The 20,058-nt window shown below is 59.2% G+C and overlaps 2 protein-coding genes across 3 annotated transcripts in view; both read right to left on the bottom strand.

Annotated features, from left to right (window-relative positions):
* The window catches only part of KIF17 (kinesin family member 17), a gene marked incomplete at both ends in the record, with an annotated part of 40,287 nt that extends 30,449 nt beyond the window's left edge, over window positions 1-9,838 (bottom strand). The window contains 3 exons of the mRNA XM_080802807.1: window positions 2,642-2,743; window positions 3,768-3,914; window positions 9,608-9,838. Coding sequence (XP_080658933.1) covers window positions 2,642-2,743; window positions 3,768-3,914; window positions 9,608-9,838 — 480 coding nt within the window. The remainder of the gene's footprint in view (window positions 1-2,641; window positions 2,744-3,767; window positions 3,915-9,607) is intronic.
* A 3,139-nt stretch (window positions 9,839-12,977) lies between these two features.
* On the bottom strand, window positions 12,978-19,140 carry SH2D5 (SH2 domain containing 5; the record flags this gene model as incomplete). 2 transcript variants are annotated; one of them, XM_080802742.1, is made up of 9 exons in its annotated part: window positions 12,978-13,181; window positions 14,010-14,169; window positions 14,620-14,728; window positions 15,055-15,229; window positions 15,392-15,640; window positions 16,893-17,039; window positions 18,062-18,136; window positions 18,615-18,698; window positions 19,054-19,140. In XM_080802742.1, 9 exons carry the CDS (start codon window positions 19,138-19,140, stop codon window positions 12,978-12,980), a joined length of 1,290 nt encoding a protein of 429 aa, XP_080658868.1. The 2 variants fall into 2 exon arrangements, with proteins under 2 accessions (XP_080658868.1, XP_080658869.1); XM_080802743.1 differs by having other exon boundaries at window positions 18,615-18,695.
* Window positions 19,141-20,058: the final 918 nt, after the last annotated feature.

Here is a 20,058-nt window from a genome sequence, read left to right as displayed (position 1 = left end):
ACACCCGGGGCGCTGGCGGGGAGTGTCTCGGGGTGCCTCTGTCACTGGCACCCCCAGCAGCCTGACTCACCAAGCCTGAGGCCTGGGGGCCGGATGGGGCAGGGGCACAGCTGCCAGCCCTCAGGGCCTGCGTCATTGAGGCCCTTCTAGGGTCCTGGGTGTGGAAGGAGGGGAGGTGAGCTCCCTGCTGCCCCAGTGCGGGTTGGCAGGGGACCCTGATCCCCCAAGCTGGCCTTTCGGGACTGACACGTGGGAGCAACGACCTGTGCCTTCCTCCTCCTCCCCATCTCCCTGCCTCGGGGCTGAGCTGTGACTCAGCTGCTCCAACTCCCGGATAGAGAAGACAGTAGAAAGGCTGCAGGTGGGTGGCCAGAGGTCCCAGCCCAGAAAGGGTGCTGCTGCGTTTGTCGGGAGCTGAGGCTGGGGGGCTGGGCCGGGCCGTCCCGTCAGGATGGGACCTGGTGGGGGAGGGAGGTCACACCCGTGCCGACCTGCTGTAGCATGCGGCCGGGCACCTGGCACCGGAGGTTTTCCCAGGCTTCGCTGCACGAACGGGTCACCGGCTGGATGTGCTTCCCTTGGCTGGAAGCCCCCTACTGGCTTCTTAGTGCCCCGGGGGGTTCTCTGTGTTGCTGACCCCAAAGCATTCTGGCAGGAAAGCCCCTGACCACTCAGATCCCACAGGGTCTGCTACCAACATCATTACTAGCAATTAGCTGTGTGGCCTCGGCCACGTCCCTTCTCTTCCCTGGGACTCAGTTTCTTCATCTGTGCTAGGAAACAGCCGACTAGAAGCTCTCTAAGGGTCTCCCCAGCTCAAATTCTTAGGGACTTTTTCCCCCAGTATGGCCAAAACAAACACATTTTTCAAGACATCTGCTGCCTGGGGTCTGATCTGTTCACTTGGATCAAAGCGTGGTCGCAGGTCAGACAGGAACTCACAGACGCCCCCGTGGGGGTGCCCAGGGGACAAGTAGGAGGTTCAAGCAGAGTAGGGACATAGCCCTGCCCCCTCCACGTGGGTAGGAATCGGGGGAACCAGGTGCTTCCGACACCCTGTCCAGTCTGGGGGTCACCGGGGGTCAGGAGGACCGGGAGGCATCAGCAGCAGCCCCGTCACCTGGTTCTGTCAAGGATTGGGCCCTGGGGAGACTTAAGCAGCTTGTCACAGAAAATGTCCAACCCTGGGGATGCCTGGGTGGCTCAGTCCGTTGACGGTTAAGCGTCAACTCTTGGTTTCGGCTCTGGTCACGATCCCAGGATCTCAGGGTCCTGAGATCGAGCCCCACACTGGGCTCCGTGCTCAGCACAGAGTCTGCCTGGGACTCTAACCCTCTCCTCCCCCTCCCTACTCACTCGCTCTCTGACTCTCATTCTCATTAATTAATTAATTAATTAATTAATTATTATTTTAAAAACGAAAGAAAATGTCCAACCCTGACTCTGGCTTCCTAGCCTCAGGCAAGTCACCTTCTCTTTCTCAAACTGTTTCATCCATAAAATGGGAATCTCCATGGCAACCTCCTGGGGGTGATGCCCGCCCCAGCTCAGGCATTCTGACTCTGCAGGAGGTGGGCCTCTTGGGAAGTCCCCTGATTGCTTGGTTAGATAAGAAGCATGGGAGTCAGGGGTACCCCCCCCCATTCTGGCCACAGGACTGGCTCAGCCTTCCCCCCCATCCCCGCCCCCTGGGCTGGCCTCTCCCCCTTGGACCCGACCCGGCTGCCCCAGCATTTAAAGAGTCCCAGAGAGGACACATAATCCAGACCTCCCACTCAGGCCGAGACCTGGGTCCAGCCTTGCCACCAACTGGCTGTCGGGCCCTGGCAGTTCACTTGACCTCACTGGGCTCCCCAAGGGGTCAGCCAAATTCTGCCTATCGTGTGTGACCCCCTCAGAGCCGCACGCTGAAGGCCTTGTGTGCGCTGGGCTCTGCGAAGGGCTCATGCTTGCCGCCCTCTTCGGTGCTCACTTTGTAAGGGTCATGTCACCGGTCCTGGGGTGCCCCACACCAGACACCTTGCAAAGGGGAACAAAGTCCCAGAATCTGAGGCCACAAACAACCGTGAAATGGGATGTTTGAGAGTCACGACCTTGAAATCAGACAGACCTAGGTTCAATTCCGGTTTTGGCCACGCACATAGGCAAGTGAGTTAAGCTGTCTAAGCGTCCCTTCCCACACGGGGAGACTGGGGATAGCAGCTACCCAATGGGACCACTGTGACTAGTGACAGGGTCGTGTGCCTAGAGCAGCAGCAAAGAGAACTCAATAAACGATAATCATTATCACCTTCCTTCTAGCTTTTGGGGCCCTCCGAGATTTTTAAGTAATTTTTTTAGAAGTGGAACCTATTTTTCAAATGAAATCTATCACAAAACTCCATCTACTTCACCAGATATACATGGCCTGACCCCAGGTAAGCTCCAGTCCTCTACTGTATGGTCGGGGGTAGGCCTGTGAGCGCCTCCCCTGCACCAGGGACTCTGAGAATCCTTCAAAATTCAAGTTCAAAAGTCCCCACTCTCATCTGAACCAGAGCCTGTGGCCCCAGGATACCTTCCCCGTGCTTCGGAGGGAGCACTGATGCCAGCCTCTCCCCTCCCTCGGTCCATCCCTGCCCCGGGCCATGTTCACACCCACCTCCAGCTTCTGCTTGGTGTCCGTCCCCAGCAGGTCACGGACATCTTCGTTGTAGATCTCCAGGTAGGAGGCCCGGACCAGGAACTTGGTATTCTCTGCACACTGCCAGGTATAGACAGGGACAGCCAAGACACCTGAGTGCCTACTGCCAACACTGACCCAGCCCCCTACACCCTCTCCAGCCAGGACCTAATAAAAGGACATCGCGGCCAGAGAGGCGTGACGTCAACGGGAGGGGAGTCCCCAAGCCCTCCTGGCCCTGCCTGCCTGCCTGGCCAGCTGCCCGCCCCTCCACTCCAGCCCCGTGGGTCCCTGGGCTCCTCTGACTTGCTTAATTCTCATACTGCTACTGTCACATGCTCTCTCCACCACCTCATAGGAAAGGAAATGGGAGAGGCCTCCCCATTATTCAGGTAGAGAAACTGAGGCCAAGGTAAGGACCAAGCACTGGCTTTGGTCTGATCCTTCCTTGTTGCTAAGGTTCCCCGGGGTGGAGAGAAGGCACAAAATGAGTCCTGGGAGCAGGTACGGTAGGCTCTGTGGCTGACTGGGGTCGCAGGCTCCACTCTGCCATCTCCCCGATGCAAGGATCTCTGCTCATGGCCAGGACTGGCCACCAGGGCAGTCCTCACCTGCAGCCCAGACACTGGGACCCCCAGTCTTGCCCTGCATAGAAGGGGGGTTAAGTCTGGGCTTCCCTATGTCGAAAATGGGGACAATGGAGATCTCCTGGGCAAGGGTGGGTGTTTGGTGAGATCATGACGCAAAGGGATTCCCACTAGGCTTCGTCAGTAGCAACTGCTTCATTAATCGTCACAATCCCTTCTCGGGCCGGCGCTCTGGGTCATCGGGTCCACATGGGACAGCAAGTAAAACATTGGAGTCCAAAAATGGCAGGACAAAACCACGGAACTGGGAGGCAGGATTTTCTCAATGTGATGTTCTTCTCCCATCCCCCTTTCAGAAACCGGAGCGTGCCTCTGCTCACGGCAAAGGTCACGGCAGTCTCCAATGTGCTGAGTCCTTGCTGCGGGGCACCGGTGCTCCAGGACCCCTCGCCGGAACGTGTGGGGAGCCCCCGGGCCCTGAGCGCCAGCCCTGCCCCTTCCCGCCGCGAGGCCCCTACCTGGACACTCTCGAAAACGTGCTCGAAGGCCCTGGGGATGACGCCTCTCTGGGAAGGTGGGTCCGGCAGGCCCTGCATGGTGAAGGACTTCCCGCTGCCCGTCTGACCGTAGGCGAAGATGGTGCCATTGTAGCCCTCGGTGACACCCTGCGTGGGGGGACCACAAGCCCGGTGCTCAACTGGCCGGGCCCAGCGGGACTCGGGGCCCCTCCCCGGGTCTCACGATGGCACCCGGCTGGCAGGCAGTGCAGGGACGAGTGAGCCCCGCTCTGCCCTCAAGGAGCTCACCTCCTGGTGGGGAACCTGACACATGCAAGTGACCCTCGTACCAGGCAAGCGGAGGTGTCCGGGGAGCGGGCAAGGAGAGGGAGGGCAAGGAGGGCATTCTAGAGCCTCCGGGGGGGGGGGCAGACAGAAGAGGAGGAGCCACAGGTGGCTCAGGGTTCAGGAGGAGGATGGCCCTCCGGGCTGATGGGAGCGCGGAGCGGGCAGAGGCTGAGGGCAGGTGGAGCGGGAGGAGGGGAGGGAAGACAGGAAGGAAACCAGAGCAGCACTGACGTCGGGCTTCATTCATGGACACATTTATTCATTCCATAGGCACAGGCACCACACTCTAGCTGGGGACACAGTGATGAAAAAGGTGATCCCAGTCCCTGCCCTCGAAGAGCTCATGAGCTCATGGATTCTAGAACTCAGCCTAGGGGAGGGGGGAGCCTGTGTCAGCGCGCAGGACAGCTGCTCCCAGGCCCCGAGGGCCCACCTGGCATCTTCGCCCAGCAACACTGCAAAGACCCATCCTGTGGACCACCGTGGGGCCCGGGATCCCCAGGGACTGCTGCTGGAGGAGACCCCAAGTCACGATTCACTGCTTCTCGGAGGCCTAGGCCTCATTTTTATGGGCAGAACTGGACAAGCACCTCTGCTTTGTCCAAGGAAGCCCTGAATGTGTGGGTTCCTGCACCTCATCAGAGGGAGGGGGGCTGCATGAAGGGACAGCCCCCTGCAGGGGTATGGGGGGGGCAGGGCAGACTGGTCACCTGCTGGAAACCTCAGAGCCGGGGACACCTGCAGCCCCCGGATCAACATGGTGCTGGGCCCAGCGTATCTGCGTCACCCAAACCCGGAGGAAGTGTTCTACGAGAAAACAGAGATGGCTTCACTGGCGGGTAGGATAGCCAGCAGCCATGCTAGAAATGGGCCCAGTGGGACTGAGAAACTGAATTTCTTTGATTTGATCTAGTTCATTTGCATCTAACTGAAGCAGTAAGAAATGTTTTTCCATTAAGCATCACTTTATTTTTGGTTTCATTTCGTTTTAACTGTTGACACTCGAGCATCTGCACGGAAACATGGTACAGTGTAAAACACGGCTGAGTTCAAAAACTGCATGAAGAAGGAATGGGAACTATGCCACTGTCACTGTATGATGACAACATTTATCAGCGCGTTTTCTTGAAATAAAATTTTGGGTATACTGGGTTAAATAGAATCTATTATTAAAGCTAATTTCACTTTGTTTCCTTTCCCTTTTTAAAATGCTCAGTTGGGGGGCACCTGAGTGGCTCAGTGGGTTAAAGCCTCTGCCCTCAGCCCAGGTCATGATCCCAGGGTCCTGAGATAGAGCCCCGCATCAGGCTCTCTGCTCGGCGGGGAGCCTGCTTCCCCGCCCCCAACTCCGCCTGCCTCTCTGCCTACTTGTGATCTCTGTCTGTCAAATTAAAAAAAAAATCTTAAAATAAAATAAAATAAAATGCTCAGTGGGTTGAGCGTGGGACTCTTGGTTTAGGCTCAGATCATAAGGGGTCCTGGGATCGAGCCTCGCATCGGGCTCCCTGCTAAGCAGGAAGCCTACTTCTCCCTCTCCCTCTGCTTGTGCTCTCACTCTCTCAAATAAATAAACAAAATCTTTTAAAAATAAAAAAATTAAAATAAAAAAATTTTTAATTAAAAATTAAAAAGTCACAGCTCTCACAAATCTTCTATATAAAACAACAAATATCTTTTTGTTTTTTAAAGATTTTTATTTATTTATTTGTCAGAGAGAGAGAGAGAGCGAGCACAGGCAGACAGAGTGGCAGGCAGAGGCAGAGGGAGAAGCACGTTCCCCGCCGAGCAAGGAGCCCGAGGTGGGACTCGATCCCATGACACTGGGATCATGACCTGAGCCAAAGACAGCCACTTAACCAACTGAGCCACCCAGGCGTCCCAAAACAACAAATATCTTAATAAAACCAAATGTGCTTACTAGAACATTTAAATTAAGCATGTGGCTCATGTTACATCTGTACTGGAGATCCTTGCTCCGGATCTAGGCTCTTCAATGCGGCAGCCACTAGCCACATGTAGTTATTTAAATTTAACTTGACTTCAAGCAAAATGAAAATTCAGTCCTTCAAGTAGCACTAGCCTCTGTTCAGGTGCTCACCTGCCATCAATGGCCGGTGGCAGCTCGATACAGAACATTTCCACCGCTGCAGAAAGTTCTACAGAACAGCATATCGTTCTGCAGTGAGGTAGAGAACAATTTTATGTGCATTTTTAAGGCAAAACATAGGATTTCAAAAAGTTTTCACCCATCAAGTGATACCTCCAGAGCTGCAAGGGACAAGCTTGCCCGCGGGACAGGTCCTGACTGTGGCCCCTCGTTCCTCCACCCCAGGGTCCACACGTCTCCCTGCTCTCGTACCAACCAGCAGACTTGCAGGAAATCAATGGCTAACGGACTCTTTTCAACTTGCTGTCACCCTTGGCAATAGTTCCCATGAAACTGCATTACAGGCTGGATGTGCTGAGTACTTTTCTTCCCTTACATTAAACATGTAACTATTGCAACTGAAATTAAAAGCATCTGTCCAGGCGCGCCTGGGTGGCTCGGTTGGTCAAACATGTGACTCCTGATTTCAGGTCAGGTCATGATCTTAAGGTCTGGGGATTGAGCCTGCTTCTCTCCCTTTGCCCCTCTCCCCACTTGGGTTTTCTCTCTCTCTCTTCCTCTCTCTCTCTCTGAAATAAATAAACCTTAAAAAAAATTTTTTTAAGAGCATCTGTCCTAAATTGCCTCATGTCCCCCTTCACCCCTTCCCAAGCATACCACTGAATGTCCTATCTGGGGACTGAATCCCATGGCTTCTACTGCACTGATGTCTGGGCATGGTAGAAGTCATGGTACCTGGCCTGTGGGTGGGCTGGGGACGGCTCATCGGGGCATCTCCAAGACCATGGGTGTGAAGCCGGGAGAAGGGGCAGATGGCAAAGTCACTGGCTGGGAAAGAGACCGTCGACCAGGTGGCAGGCCAGGCACGGAGGTGAGGAGCTCAGGTGAGAATGGGGTGAGGAGGTGGAGGGGAGGGTTTAGGGTGGGCAGCACCCAGGAAAGCCAAAGAGATCACCCAGGGACAGAGAAGATCAGGAATAGGGACGGGATTTGAGGCCTGGAGAAGCAGGAAAGAAAAGGGCAGGAAGGAACAGTCAAGAAGTGCCGGGGGCTTTGTGCAATAGGGACCCAAAGTCAAGGGCCTGGATGGGGGGCCCCACGGAGGTGGCAGAAACCCCAGGAGAGCCTGAGGCGGGCTCAGAGCCCCGCCGAACAGACCCACAACCCCTGGCCCTAAAGGCACAGCTGCTCCAGGCTGAGTCACTGGAGCTGTGCTCGGCGTGCTGCTCACTTAATGGGAGGCAGCAGGATGGAGCACGGGACCAGGCACTGTGCGGGGTATCAAAACCGCCCCTCAGTCATTCTATGATACTCCAGACCTCAGTTTCCCCACCAAGAATGAGGACTCCAGCTCTATACTTGTCCCCAGAGTCAAATGCAGGCCTCCACCTGGAAGGCCCCTACCTCCACCTTCCTACCTGGCTTACCCCTCTCATTCTTCAGGTCTCAACTTAAACCTCACCACTTTCAGAAAGCCCTCCCAGCCTTCCTCTCCCTTCCTATACCCTCCAAGCCCAGGTTCTCTAGCTGTCAACATGCCCCAGGCTTCCTCTCCCCTTCATCACCTTGGATTGTAGTATTACAACCCTGGAATGTGGGCAGGGGGCTGGAATTGGTGTATTAGCTTAGCTGCTCCTCCCCATGACCATGAGCTCACCGAGGGCAGAGGCCATGCCTTTCAGGGCTGCGCTCCGCAAGCCGAGGACCGGCCTGGTGTGGAGCTGCTACTTTATAGCTGAATGGGTGAATGAATGAAAATGAGCTTCTGTCATGTTGAATTTGAGGCTCTGGGGGATGTCCAGAGGCAGGTGTCTGGCAGAGAATCCCAAGTAGTGGGGGAACTCAGGACAGGAGGGAGAGCCAGAGGGGAGATGTGATAGAAACACTGTGTCCTTAGTGTCTCCTACCCGGGGCTGGGGTTTCCTGAGGAAGTGCTCAGGGGAGTACTTCCAGGATGAGGCAGGGACCCACGGGCAAGGCCAAGGAGGACGCGATCTCGAAATCTTTAAATCTCTAAGGGGCCAACCCTGGAAAAGGGAGCAGAGGAAGTCTGTAGGGCCTCGGAGACAGAGCCAGGACAGGTGGCTAAAAGCTTCAGGGACACTAACTCTGACTCACCACAAAAAACAGTCTCCTAGGAGCCAAGAAGCAAAGGGGAAAGGGGCTGCTTTGGGAAGAGTGAACTTCTGCCACTGGGTGGACATTCAAGGACCCGGTGAGGAGAGGGGGCGCACCAGACACAACCCCTCAGGTCCCTTCCAGCCTAGGACTGCGACAGCCTCCCAGTGCAGGAGGACAGCCTAGCCATCCCCAGCGTCTGGGACCACAACCTAGGGAGAGCTGCCCTCGTCTCCTGGGCATCATTTCCATAGGGCCCTGACCACTGGGGAGTTCTGGGCTTCAGAACACTTCAATGCTCTCAAGGGAGGGCTTTAAGCCTTGGTAGAGAAATGGGGCAGTCGAAGGAGGTGCTCTGAAGGATTTAATTGGCCTGCCAGCGAAAACAACAAAGGTTCTACCACGCATTTTGGAAACACTGGGTTTAGGAAGTCAAATCAGATTCTTCAGTGCAGGACTCTCCAGAGCCTCAGGTATCTGAATATGCCTTGGGAAGCTTCAAGCGAGGGAGGGCGTAAGTACCATTTCCCAAAGTTGTCCTTTTTTCCCGGGACAACCTGTGACATCTCACTTAACTAATGACTCTCTGAATGGCTGGGGAGATGCCTTGGGAAGAACCCGTGGCCAGAAGACATGAGGCGTAGCTCCAGCCACTCCTCTGCTGGAAGCTTGGGCAAGTTTCCCTCTTCTGGGCCTCAGTCACCCCATCTGTGAAATGTGCAAGCGACCTAGTGTGAGTGCTCCGGGAAGCAAAAGCCCTATGAAGGGTGACAAACTGGTGTTGCCTCTTTGTTCGTCAACTGCTGAGAGGAAGATGATGATGGGTTAGATCAAAGGGAAACGGTTTCCGTTCCTCCCAGAAAAAGGCAGAAAGGAGGGAAGCAGAGATCTTTGTTGGAGGGAGGATGAGAGAGGATTCTGGATGCTGAGGGGAGAAAGCAGAGGCTATAGCCGGGGAAGAGGAGGAGGAGGCTGGGGGAAGAGGCTTGAGCGTTTGGAGAAGTCCTTGGGTCCTCTGATGGTGGAGGGCAGGCAGCCTCGGAGGCTGGAGCTCTTGTGGGCAGGGGGCTGCGAGGGGTGGGGGCGAGGGCCAGCTCTGGCCTTACAGACAGTGGACACCGGAACCTGGACGTTGTAGGTGGCTTCCAGCTGTCTCCTTCCTAGACAAAAGACTTCAGCCCAACCTGTTGGTGTCCACCTACTTCTTCCAGAAGGGCGTCCCAGCCCAGCTCGGGGACAGCGCTGTCCCTTCAGGCCCCCCGGGCGGCGGCCTCCCGGGCGCCCTCACCTCCACCAGCGGGTAGGCGATCTCGTTGTAGATCTGCTCGGTGAAGTGGTCCATGTAGTAGGCGCCGTCGAAGGTGAACTGCTTGGGCGGCTCGTCGGCGGCGCCGGGGTTCTGGATGAAGCACTGGCCGCGCGCGGAGTCCACCGTCACCACGGGCTGGCAGTTCAGCTCCCGCTCCCGCTGGTTCATGGGCCGGCAGCGCACCACCACCTTCACCGACTCCGAGGCCATGGCGCCTCGGCGGGGGTCCCCCCGGCGCGGCCCGACGTGGGCGGTGCTGCCCGGACTCAGGACCGCCGGGGTCAGGGGGCGGGGCCAGCGCCGGGCGCGGGGGGCGGGACCTCGCGGCGGGGGCGGGGCCGCGCCCGCCGCCGGGGGCTGGGACTCCCCGCCGAGCGCCCCGAGAAGAGGAGGGGCGCGGCGGTGGGCTCGCAGGACCGGAGCCGGGACCGCCGCCTCCTCCCGCGCCCGGGCTCGCCCGTCCCTGAGGCCCGGCCCGGGGAGGAGGCAGTGGGGGATCCGCGCTGCAGGCGCCGCCGCACGACCGAAGCCCCGGAGCCGCCCCAGCCGCCCGCGGGCACGCGCGCCGCCGCGGCGTTCGCGGTTGCCCGGCAACGCCTGTGGCGTCACAGCCGACGGTTCCCAGGGGGTGGGGGTGAGGGGTCTGCGCGTTCTCGGCACCCAGTCCCTGGGAGAGTCGCGCAGGAGTCTAGCTGTTGGCTGGCCGGGGCGGCTCGCTTCGCTGGAGCGTCAGCTCTCTCCTCTAATTCCCACTGCCCAGTTCAGAGAGGTTAAGCAGTCTGCCCGAGGTTGCTCAGCTAGGACGGGGAGAGATGCAGGAGGCAGGGCTTCACGCGGTAGTTAGAGGACTACTGAGAAAGGCGACAGGGACCTTGCTGCCTTTTATCCACACCCCTCTACTGATTCAGGGGAGGGCTGCCTCCGACAGAGCAAATCTTCCTTCTAATGCTGCCCTCATTTTTTCTAAGACAAAGGTTAAAAAACAAAACAAAACCGTTTTTGAGAACCGAAGTCTTTTGGTCAGAGAGGTTGCCAGGCCAAAATCCCCCGGCTCAGCCCAAGTCCCTCCAGCCAGAATGGCAACTGTCATTTCCCTGCAGGAAGTACCCACTGAGGATTTTAACAGAAGAGACAGGATTTTAATTAATCTACCTATGCTATTCCTTCAGGACATCCTGAGCCCCTGAGGACAGGATCCCTCTGGTTCACCACCCAGCACCAGCTAAAGTTATGGTTGGCAAACCAAGAAAGGCAAACTGGACAAAGGACCTTGACTTTCAAAGGAAAAGTCTGTGCTAGACAATCGGAAGAAATGCATTTTATTTGTTTGAAGTGCACACAGTAAGGAGAGCTGGTTACCCAGATGGTGCCAGTTGGAACAAAGAGAAAACTGATCTATGGTTAAGACATTGAAGCATCTGCACACACGGGTCAAAACCCTTGCCCTATGCATACCACGGGATGAGTACTGTGTGAAGGAATGTTAAAGTGCTTTGAGAACATTCTTGATACCTTGTCCACACGGAGGATATGCTCAACGATACCCATCTCTCACAGAGGTAGGCTTTGGCCTCAGGCCAGGCCAGTCACCCGGTCTTAACCGCGTGTAATACCAGCACCCCAGGACACCCTGTATCGGCAAACCCCTCTTCTTGCCAGGGAAATGTGAGACCAGGCCTCCCACGAGGGACCGTGGGTTCTGGTGGAGATGGCTATAAACTGAGTCCCAGTTCCCCCTCCCATTCAGTTTAAACTCAGTGCTGTGGTTCCAGTGAGAAGAACCCCCAAAGGACAGGCACCTCCTACCCCTGCTACCCCTTGTGATGAGAGTGACATGGTCCCCAGCCCAGCCCATTTCCTGGGCAGGAGGTTGTCAGCTGGGAAGCCAAGGCCTGACCTCCGGAGGAGCCTCCCTTCTTTCTCTTCCATCAGGGCCTCCCTCTTCCTCCCAGGAGTCAGAAATTGTCATTTTCAAGGCACAGAACAGTTACATCCCACTCCCAGATGTGGGAGAGGGCAGCCCCCAGATTCGTGACTCGGCCTCTGCCTCAGGAATAGAAGTTCCTCCAAAGTGAAACAGTTCCCTAGTAATTCGGTATTCGTGTCTGTCTTTCGAGCTTACTTGTTGTAAAGGCTCTGGGTACCTGGATCTGTCACTCACTACAGGACCACTCCCTTAGGCCACAGTCATTTCCCTGTTACTGCACCCACCCCTCGAGGCCCAGGACCCTCTGGCAGGACCCACATCAGTTCCACCTTCGGACGGTTCTGCTCTGAGCCCAGCCCCAGCGCTGCAGGCCTGGTGAGGCGGCCCCTGACAACCATGGCCAGCGGGCCGTTGTGGGGAGTGGGCCAGAACCAGGTGGCTTCCCAGGCAACCCCCAAACCCAGACCGGCCCACAGGATGAGCTGAATAGGACCCTGGTCACCCTGCACACCTGTGGCTCACTGCGGACCCCCTCCTAATGCACAAAGGAAATGAGCCTGTGTGTGTGTGTGTGTGTGTGTAGGGGTGTGTGTCTCGGTGGTCCTGGGGGTGTAGGGGCGGGAATCACAACCCTGTGGATTTGATTGGAGACAAACCAGCCTTTCTAAGCAGCACAGAGTTTCTTTGTGCTGTTGGCTCCCATCCCTTCTACAGACAGGTTTCTGCGCGCGTGCGGGCGTGTGGGGGGTGTGGCTCTTCGTCCATCCTGCCCTTCTGTGCCCTCCTAAGCTTCATTCCTAAGAATGGAATTCACAGAATTCAGTGGAAGGCTCCCTCACTGTCAGAGGCTGTGAGACACAGGCTGGCAGGGTGCAGCTGGGCCCAGCCGCCAAGCGCGTCAGCTCCTCCGAGCGCTCTCGTTTCTCTCCTGGAGAGGGTGGCTCCCTCCCAGGTGTCTGCCCACAGCGAGGACTCACTCCGGCCTCCCCAGTCACCTCCCTCATGTGCCCGGCCACCTCAGTCAAGTACTGTCGGGAGACTCCCGGTCAGGGCCCTGAGGGCTGGCCTCTTCGGGAGAGGACCACATCCCTCATGAACAAACCTTCCTGCCCCTCAGAAAGCCCCCCTCCCGGGCGTAAAGTGAAGCCCAGAGACAAGCATCCGAAGTTACCCAGCAGGTGACCGGGAAGCCTGGAGCTCGGCCCGCCCCGCCTACAATCTCCGCAGGCCACATGTCTCATGAGAAGCCACCAGCGATCCCCAGTGTCAGCGCTCCCCCCTACCACAGGCGGTGACGTGATGGAAGACTGGTCCAAGGGGCAGAGTCGGTGGGTGGAACCGGTGACCAGCAGGGCAGCAGAGGGGCAGAGCGGCCTGGTGAGGCCCAGGAGCCAGGGTGAGGGAGGGCCGGGGGCTCGCCTCCTAGCCCAGGCCCTGCAGCTCTGCCTCAGACTTGGCATGGCCAAGGGGCCGCAGTGTCCGGGGGGGTCTGCCCTCGGACCCGCAGTCCTGCTCTTCGTAGCTGGGGTTCAGGCGGCCCATGTCAAGGGAGCAGAAGAGGCTGCGCTCCGTCCCAGCGTGGTGCTCCAGCAGGGCCTCCAGGCTGGCAAACTCGGCCGGCAGGTGCTAGGGCGGAAAGGGCTGAAGCTCCGGCTTCCCTTCCCCCACAGCTCCGCTCTGGGCACCCTCCACCCCCTCACAAGGAATCCTGCCCCACTTCAGAATGGAGGAAATTCGACCTCAGATAGGTCACCGTCTTGCCTACGGCAGAGCCAGACACTGTCTCCTCTCTTTCTGTCTCGCCAGCCTGGACGGGACTGAGCCATTCATCTTGTAACAAGTGCACACATCCAGCCCCTGGAAACCTGTGGTCAGGCCAAGACTCCAGACTTGGAAGCCCAGAGGCTGGGTGAGGTTAGGCCAGTGTCTGCCCTCTCTGAGTCAGTTTCTAGCTCCGCTAAAAGATGGGCTAGGGCGTGGGAAAGCCACTTTTTAGAGCCTGGATTCCTATAGAAATGGGAGGCATGATCCAGGCCCAAGACTCTGAGGGCACCTGGGTGGCTCCCACGGTTAAGGGTCTGCCTCCGGGTTAGATCATGATCTCAAGGTCCTGGGATCAAGCCCAGCGCCCGCTCCCTGCTCAGTGGGGAGCCCCCTTCTTCCTCTCCCTCTGCTGATCCCCTTGCTCGTGCTTGCTCTATCTCTATCAAATAATTAAATAAAATCTCTAAAAAAACCAAAACGCCCCTCTGGAGGCCTGAGGGTGGGGCCAGCTGGGCCAATGACAAACTAAATGGAGAGTTAGTTAAGGGGTGTGGCCAGAGAGAGCCAATGGGGTACCATGATGAGGCACCTGTCCCCCCCCCCAACTCAGGTTATAAAGGATGGGGCTGGGACGAGGGGCCCGGGGCAGGGCCCAGGGGCAAGGGCAGAGCAGGGTGCTTGCTTGCTCACCTCCACGCAGTAGCGGCCCAAGTGGTTCCGGAAGACCTGGTGGGGGACCACACCGCACTGTGTCCGCACCGACAGGCACCACTGGCCACTGGTGCCGGGCTCGGGCCACAGCAGGAAGGCCCCAAGCACGTCTCTCCGCAGCAGGGCGAGGGCGCTGGGCCTGGCAGGGCAGTGGGGAGAGGCTGAGGGCAAAACTCCGGCCTCACGTCACTCCCCGGGGTTGATGGCATCACCCGACCCCTCTGCCGAGGGAAGCTTCCTTCCTAAGAGGCGTTAAGGGGCCCTTGACTGCTGACCGCTGCAAGACCCACCCTGGAGAGTTTTGAAGAGGTGGCGGTTAGGAAGCAGCTGCCCTGTGACAGGCGAGGTGCTGAGAGCTTTCCCGGAATGACCCCGTTTGATCCTCTCCACAGGCCTGCGATTATCTCCATTTCACATTTGAGAAAACAGGCCCAGTGGCGGAAGCCCCTGGCCCCAGCCCACCAAGGCCAGGATGGCTCTGCCCCTGTCCAGGAAGGTGGCACACCTCAGGGCCCCGGGGCAGCCCACAGTCCATTCCTCTGCCCAGCCCAAGGGGCTGTGCACCAGCCCGGGCCAGGCACCCCCGTACCTGGAGATGCCAGCAAAGGCCCAGATGTTCTCCGTCAGGCTCCCCTCGCTCTCCACCAGACACGAGGGGCCACCAGGCCCCCAGGGCCACGCCTCCCATGCGGCAGGAACTGTGGAGACCACCCAGCGGTCAGAGGGAAAGAGGCCGCCCCACAGCTACCGACCCCATCCCGGCCATGCTCCCCTCCTCATCAAGTCTCCCCCGAGCAGAGATAGATCCACCCACAGGCACAGCCCACGCGCACCCACCCGCTCACCAGCTGGAGCACACCCACAGCTGTCCGATCACCTGAGCAAGCCCCCAGGTGTGCACACCTGGCTGCACACTCACGTGCACACACGCAGATGCACACACAGGCCCAGCCCTCTGGTTCACAAGGACGCACGCGGGCCTGCGCCCCCGCACCCACGCGGCAGGCGAGCCCCGGGGACTCACAGGCCTCCCGAGCGGACAGCTGCAGCTGGGTCTCGTAGGTGCAGCCGCGGTAGGCCCCAGAGCGGATCACCTTGCTGCGAATGGCCTTCTTGCGCACCAGCGTGGGCGAGCAGTAAGGATTCCCCAGGCGGGCATGACGGGCCCCGCCTCGGCCTTCGGACTCCAGCAGCTCCTTCTAAGGCACCAAGAGGGGCCCACAGGGGCAGGCCGACTCAGGCCCCTGCCCAGTCAGGCAGAGCCCCTTGCCGCTGCTGCGCTGCATTCCCCTCCCATGACCCCCAAACCCTCGCCCAATTCCCTCGTCCACTGCCCGCCCCGCGGCGGGGGTGCTGCGTACCCCACTGCCCACGGGCCCCTCTGCTGGCAGCCGCCGGAAGGAGACCAGCGCGTGCACGTTCTGTGAGAGCTGACCACGGCTGAAGGGTTCCCGTACAAGGCCAGGGGGGCCCCCAGGGCTGGACAGCTGCTTCGGGGCTATGTCCCCTGCAGACCCCAGGCAGGACTCGGGCTGTGCGCGCTGCTCAGGGTGCTGCAGGAGGTAAGCGAGCTGGAAGGAGCGGCAGAGCAGCAGGTGCAGGATCTGGACCTGGGGAGGAGGAAGAGGCTGGCTCAGGGGGGACGGGGTCCCTGGGGGACTCCTTAGACAGCAGCAACCCACTCGCTATTAGCGCGTGCAGCCCGCGGCTTGGGATCCTCTGCCCCATTCTTCCTGGGAAAACTCCCACTCATCCCTCAAAACTTCACCACCACGCAGTCCCCCCAGCAGCTTCCTTTGTTCATTGAACAGATCCTGGCCCCGCTTTGTTCCAGGCGTCACGCTTGGAGCTGGGAATACACAGGCTAAATGCACGCCCGCCCCTAGCTTGACTACCCCACCCCATGTCCATTCCCTTTTAGAGGATCGGCTACGAGCCCAGGCCCTCCAATCCCAGCTCTGTCACTTAGGGGCTGCTGTGTGATTCTGGGCAGGCAGACGGGGGACTCCCCATCCCCACTTTCCTGTGCTCCTTCAGTGAAGTAGAGCACAGAGAGCCCCCAGCATAAGCTTACCGCTTTGGGGCCAGTACGTTCTACCCCCCACATACATTACCCAGCCCCAAAATGTTGGAGCTGTGAGCTCCGGAAGGTCAAGGGCAGCGTCTCAGGCCCCTGCCCTTCCAGGAGCCCGCACAAGAGCTTGAGATACAGGGCTGACGGCAAATGTTGCTAGCTGGCACCAAGCCCAGTCCCTGCTGGCCACACAGTCTTCTGCCAAGCCTCTGCTGTTCATGGTGGCCGTGCTGGCTTTGGATCTGGGATCTACCCACTCACCCACTGGCCCCACAGGGACACGCACCAGAGCTGTTCAAGACCTGGCCCCAGTTTCTACTGTCAAAGAATTCCATTGTCTGTGATTAGGGACAGACCAGTGACAGAGTGTGGTTCATGTTCCGAGACCTCAGAAGGAAGAGTGGTCCGGAGGACTCAAGGTAGGCTTCAGAGACACCTAGGCTGGCCTTGAAGGTCGAGCTGGAATTTGCCAGAAGGGGAAGGGAATTCCAGGCTAAGAGACAGCATGAGCAAAGGCCTGACAGAGTGACCATCCAATTTCTAAGCACATGGCCTGATCCCCATGTCCAGGCCCTGGGGAATGCTGAGGCCACTAACCTCCTTTTGTGGAGTCCTCAGTGGGCAGAGACACAGAAGGCGCTGGTGTGGGAAGGAGTGGCTGCCTGGAGGGGACTCCGGCCAGCTTAGCTGAGCCTCCCGAGGCCTAGGGGTCTGGAGCCCATGCTGATGCACAGCACATCCCCAAACCCAGCCTTGGTGGTGGCTCCCCTGCCCCGGGCCCCAGGTACCTCTCCAGGCTGGTTACCCACGAAGAGGTGGCAGAAGAGCTTGCTGGCCGGGCTCTGGGGGTTTCGGGCCATGAATGCGAACTGGCAGTCAGCCGGGCACCAGGTGGAGTAGAGGATGCGCCGCAGGGCGTGAGCCATCAGGAGAACCTGGGGAGGAGCGGGCGGGATGGGCTCCATCAGCCCCACGTGGCCTCTAGCTGCTGGCCCAGGGGGTGCCTGCCCTGTGGGTCCCACACGCCTGCTGGCTGGCCTCTGGGGCCTGGTCTCTGGCCTCAGAGCCCAGCTTAACCCACCCTCCGCCCCCCAGCTCCTGGGGGAAGAACTCTTCCCTCCTCCCAGGCCTGCCCAAACCCTGCTTCAGATGGGAACTCTCAGCCTTCCCGTGGCCTCCCAGCTCGGTCCTGGTCCCGTGCTCCCCACTGTCAACCTGCTGGCTGGGATTGTGCCCCACCCACCACCCCGCCCCCAACCGCACTCCCCATGCTATGGATCCAAGTGGCAAAGCGCTCACTGCCTGCAGAGGCATGAAAAGAGGCAGTGGCCAGGGGCCCTGGGGTGCACGTCTGGTGTCTGGAGTCAGAAACCACCACTCTCTGGGTGACTCGATCAGGTAAGCACAGCCCTCTGAGCCTGCGTGACACTTACTAAGTGGGGACAGTGCCCCCTCTGATGGGGTTGTGGGTGGGGGCCAGTGAGATCTCGTGCAAGTGCCCAGGACCTGACCGCAAAGCCTCCATGACGCCCAGCTCTGGGACACGGTTCGCACCCGTCTTAGGAGACCGGCCCCGGGGTTGTGGGGCACACAGTCCGACACAAGGTTAGTGTTCAACACACACTGGCTTGCCCCAGGACGAGAAGGACTGGCGATCAGACAGGCACTCCCGACGGGCCTCTGGCCTGAGTCTGGCCCTGGCCAACCTTGGGCAGACCCACCCAGAGGCCCGCAGCCTGCAGAGAGCTGACGATCCTGACGCTCAGGCCAGGAGGTAGCACCTGGAGCTTTTGGAGGGCAGAGCCGGGGGTGAGAAACCTTTGCCAGGGACATTCAAAGGCCCAGAGCAGGCTGGGGAGGCAGGGACGCTCGAGGGGTGGTGCAGGGCTGGGGGCTTTCTGAGGGAGGAGGACGCCGGTCCCGTCCAGTCCTGGCTGGCACCCACACAGGCTCCTACCTCGCCCTCCCCGCTGTAGATCTTGAGGCCCTGAAGGCTGAATTTCAGGATGACAGCCCGGCGTCGGGGACAATCCTAGGTGGGAGAGAGTTGGTCGGGCCCTGCCTCAGCACCAGGCCCACCAGGCTGCTCAGTCAACTCCTCCCCGGCTGCCAAGGGACTGGGCCCTGGAGAGTGGACTCCCCAGGAGCTGCGGAGGTGCGGATGGGGCCTGGCAGACCGCCCCCCAGCCAGAGTCTTAGCGGGCCATGTTATGACCATCCCCCACATCTCCATTGTGGCCTCCACCCATGGGAGGCAGGTCACGATTGCCCAAGGGAAGCGGTCCCCGGGGTTTAAGGGACACGGCTTCAGGAGCCTGGGTGTGGTCGTCTCTGGGCCCACTTCTCAGAATGACTTTGGTCTAGCCCCTCCCTGGGCCTCCCCCGTCCCATCTCTATGATTGGGGTTGGGTGAGATGGTCACAGGGGCCATTCCAGCCTGACCCTCCCAGGCTGTGATCCCTGCTAGGGACAGGGACAGGGACAGGCACGTGCCCGTCCTGGCTCCCTACCTTCAGTGCCCACAGCTGTTGCTGCACGAGCCACACGCTCTCCTGGGTGTCCAGGTCGTCCACGGGGAAGGAGCCCACGTACTGCTTGGGGGCATGGTGAGGGCGGGAAGGAGGCCAAGCAGTCAGGACCGTGGCTGCTGATCCCATCCTCCAGATTCTTCCCCCCGCCCCTCTACCAAACACACTCTGCTCTGCCGGGTAAGCTGGGGACAGGTTACAGAGCACTGGACTCAGAGTCTGGCAGGGCCTGCTGCCTTCCCAGCAGGCGGCCTTGGTCATGCCTCTCTGCCCCTCTGAGGCCCCACCTCCTCATCTGTGCCCACACGCATTCTAGAGTCTGGGTCCGCTGGGCAAGCGGACATAGCTCCTCCCCACCCCCCAGGACCTGCACTCAGCTCCAGCCCACCGAAGCGCACCCCGTGGGGGCAGCCCCACCCACCTGGGCGAACTTGGTGATGCACCTGGGCCGGTGAGGGGCAGGGCCGCAGTCAGAGGCCCTCCGGCCCCCTGCCCCGGCCCTCTGCATGGCCCCCAGGGTCCCCAGCGTCCAGCTCCACGGGAGAAAAGACTGCAAAGGGCAGGGGAGAAAGGATGACTCCCGGGAACTCGAGCCGCACTGCTCCCACTCAGAGGCCGGGGAGCTCCTCCACCCTGCAAATCCTTCCCGGGCCCTTGCCGTGTGCCTGACAATGTCCAGGGCACTGGGAACACAGGGAATACACAGCCCAGAATAAAACGACAGACTCCCTCCTGCCCTCGGGGAGCCAACAGGCTTGTGTGGAAGACAGACACTGAACAGATCAATCAGTAAGATATGGAACATGCTAGATGGTGATAGAGGAGAGAGGAGGCGGGGAAATGCAGGCTGGGGGTTGCTGCAGCTGCAGGGGAGAACACTCGGGGAGGAGCTCGAGGTAGGGGTGGGGCAGACCACCTCTGTGCTCTGGCCTCAGCCTGCCCCGGGGTGGAAGTAGGGGCGAGGGCCATGGAACCAGCCTGTATAAAGTGCCAGGGAAGGGGGAACGCCTGGGAAGGTAGCATCCGAGAGGAGGAATGTGACAGCAGCCACTGTGCAGAGGCACAGGGAAGAAAGCAGCTGACCCCTTGGCTAGACCTTACCAGAAGAGTGGGCCAGAGCCAGACTGGGATCAGCCTTTAATGTTACTCCCCAAGGCAACTGAGGCTGTGCCCTGTGGGCAGTGGGGAGCCATAGAAGGCTCTAGGCCAGGAGCTCTGTGACCTATGGGAATGGCCCATGAGCTTGGTGGGCTGAGCTCCTGAGGCTAGCCATGTGCTGCACAGGCCCCGCCTCATTCGGCCAGCCTGATTGAAGGAGCCCTGCCCCCCAACTCAGCCTAGGTTTTGGTCTTTCGTGGGGCCCCTTTCCCAAATCCACTAGTGGAGGAGAGAAGGAAACCTCCCTTACTAGACCACCCTCAAGGAC

This window comes from Martes martes (genome assembly GCF_963455335.1).
Source record: "Martes martes genome assembly, chromosome: 4".
Taxonomy (NCBI): domain Eukaryota; kingdom Metazoa; phylum Chordata; class Mammalia; order Carnivora; family Mustelidae; genus Martes; species Martes martes.
The sequence above is the reverse complement of the archived record's forward strand: the minus strand, read 5'-3'. Positions and strand labels throughout refer to the sequence as shown.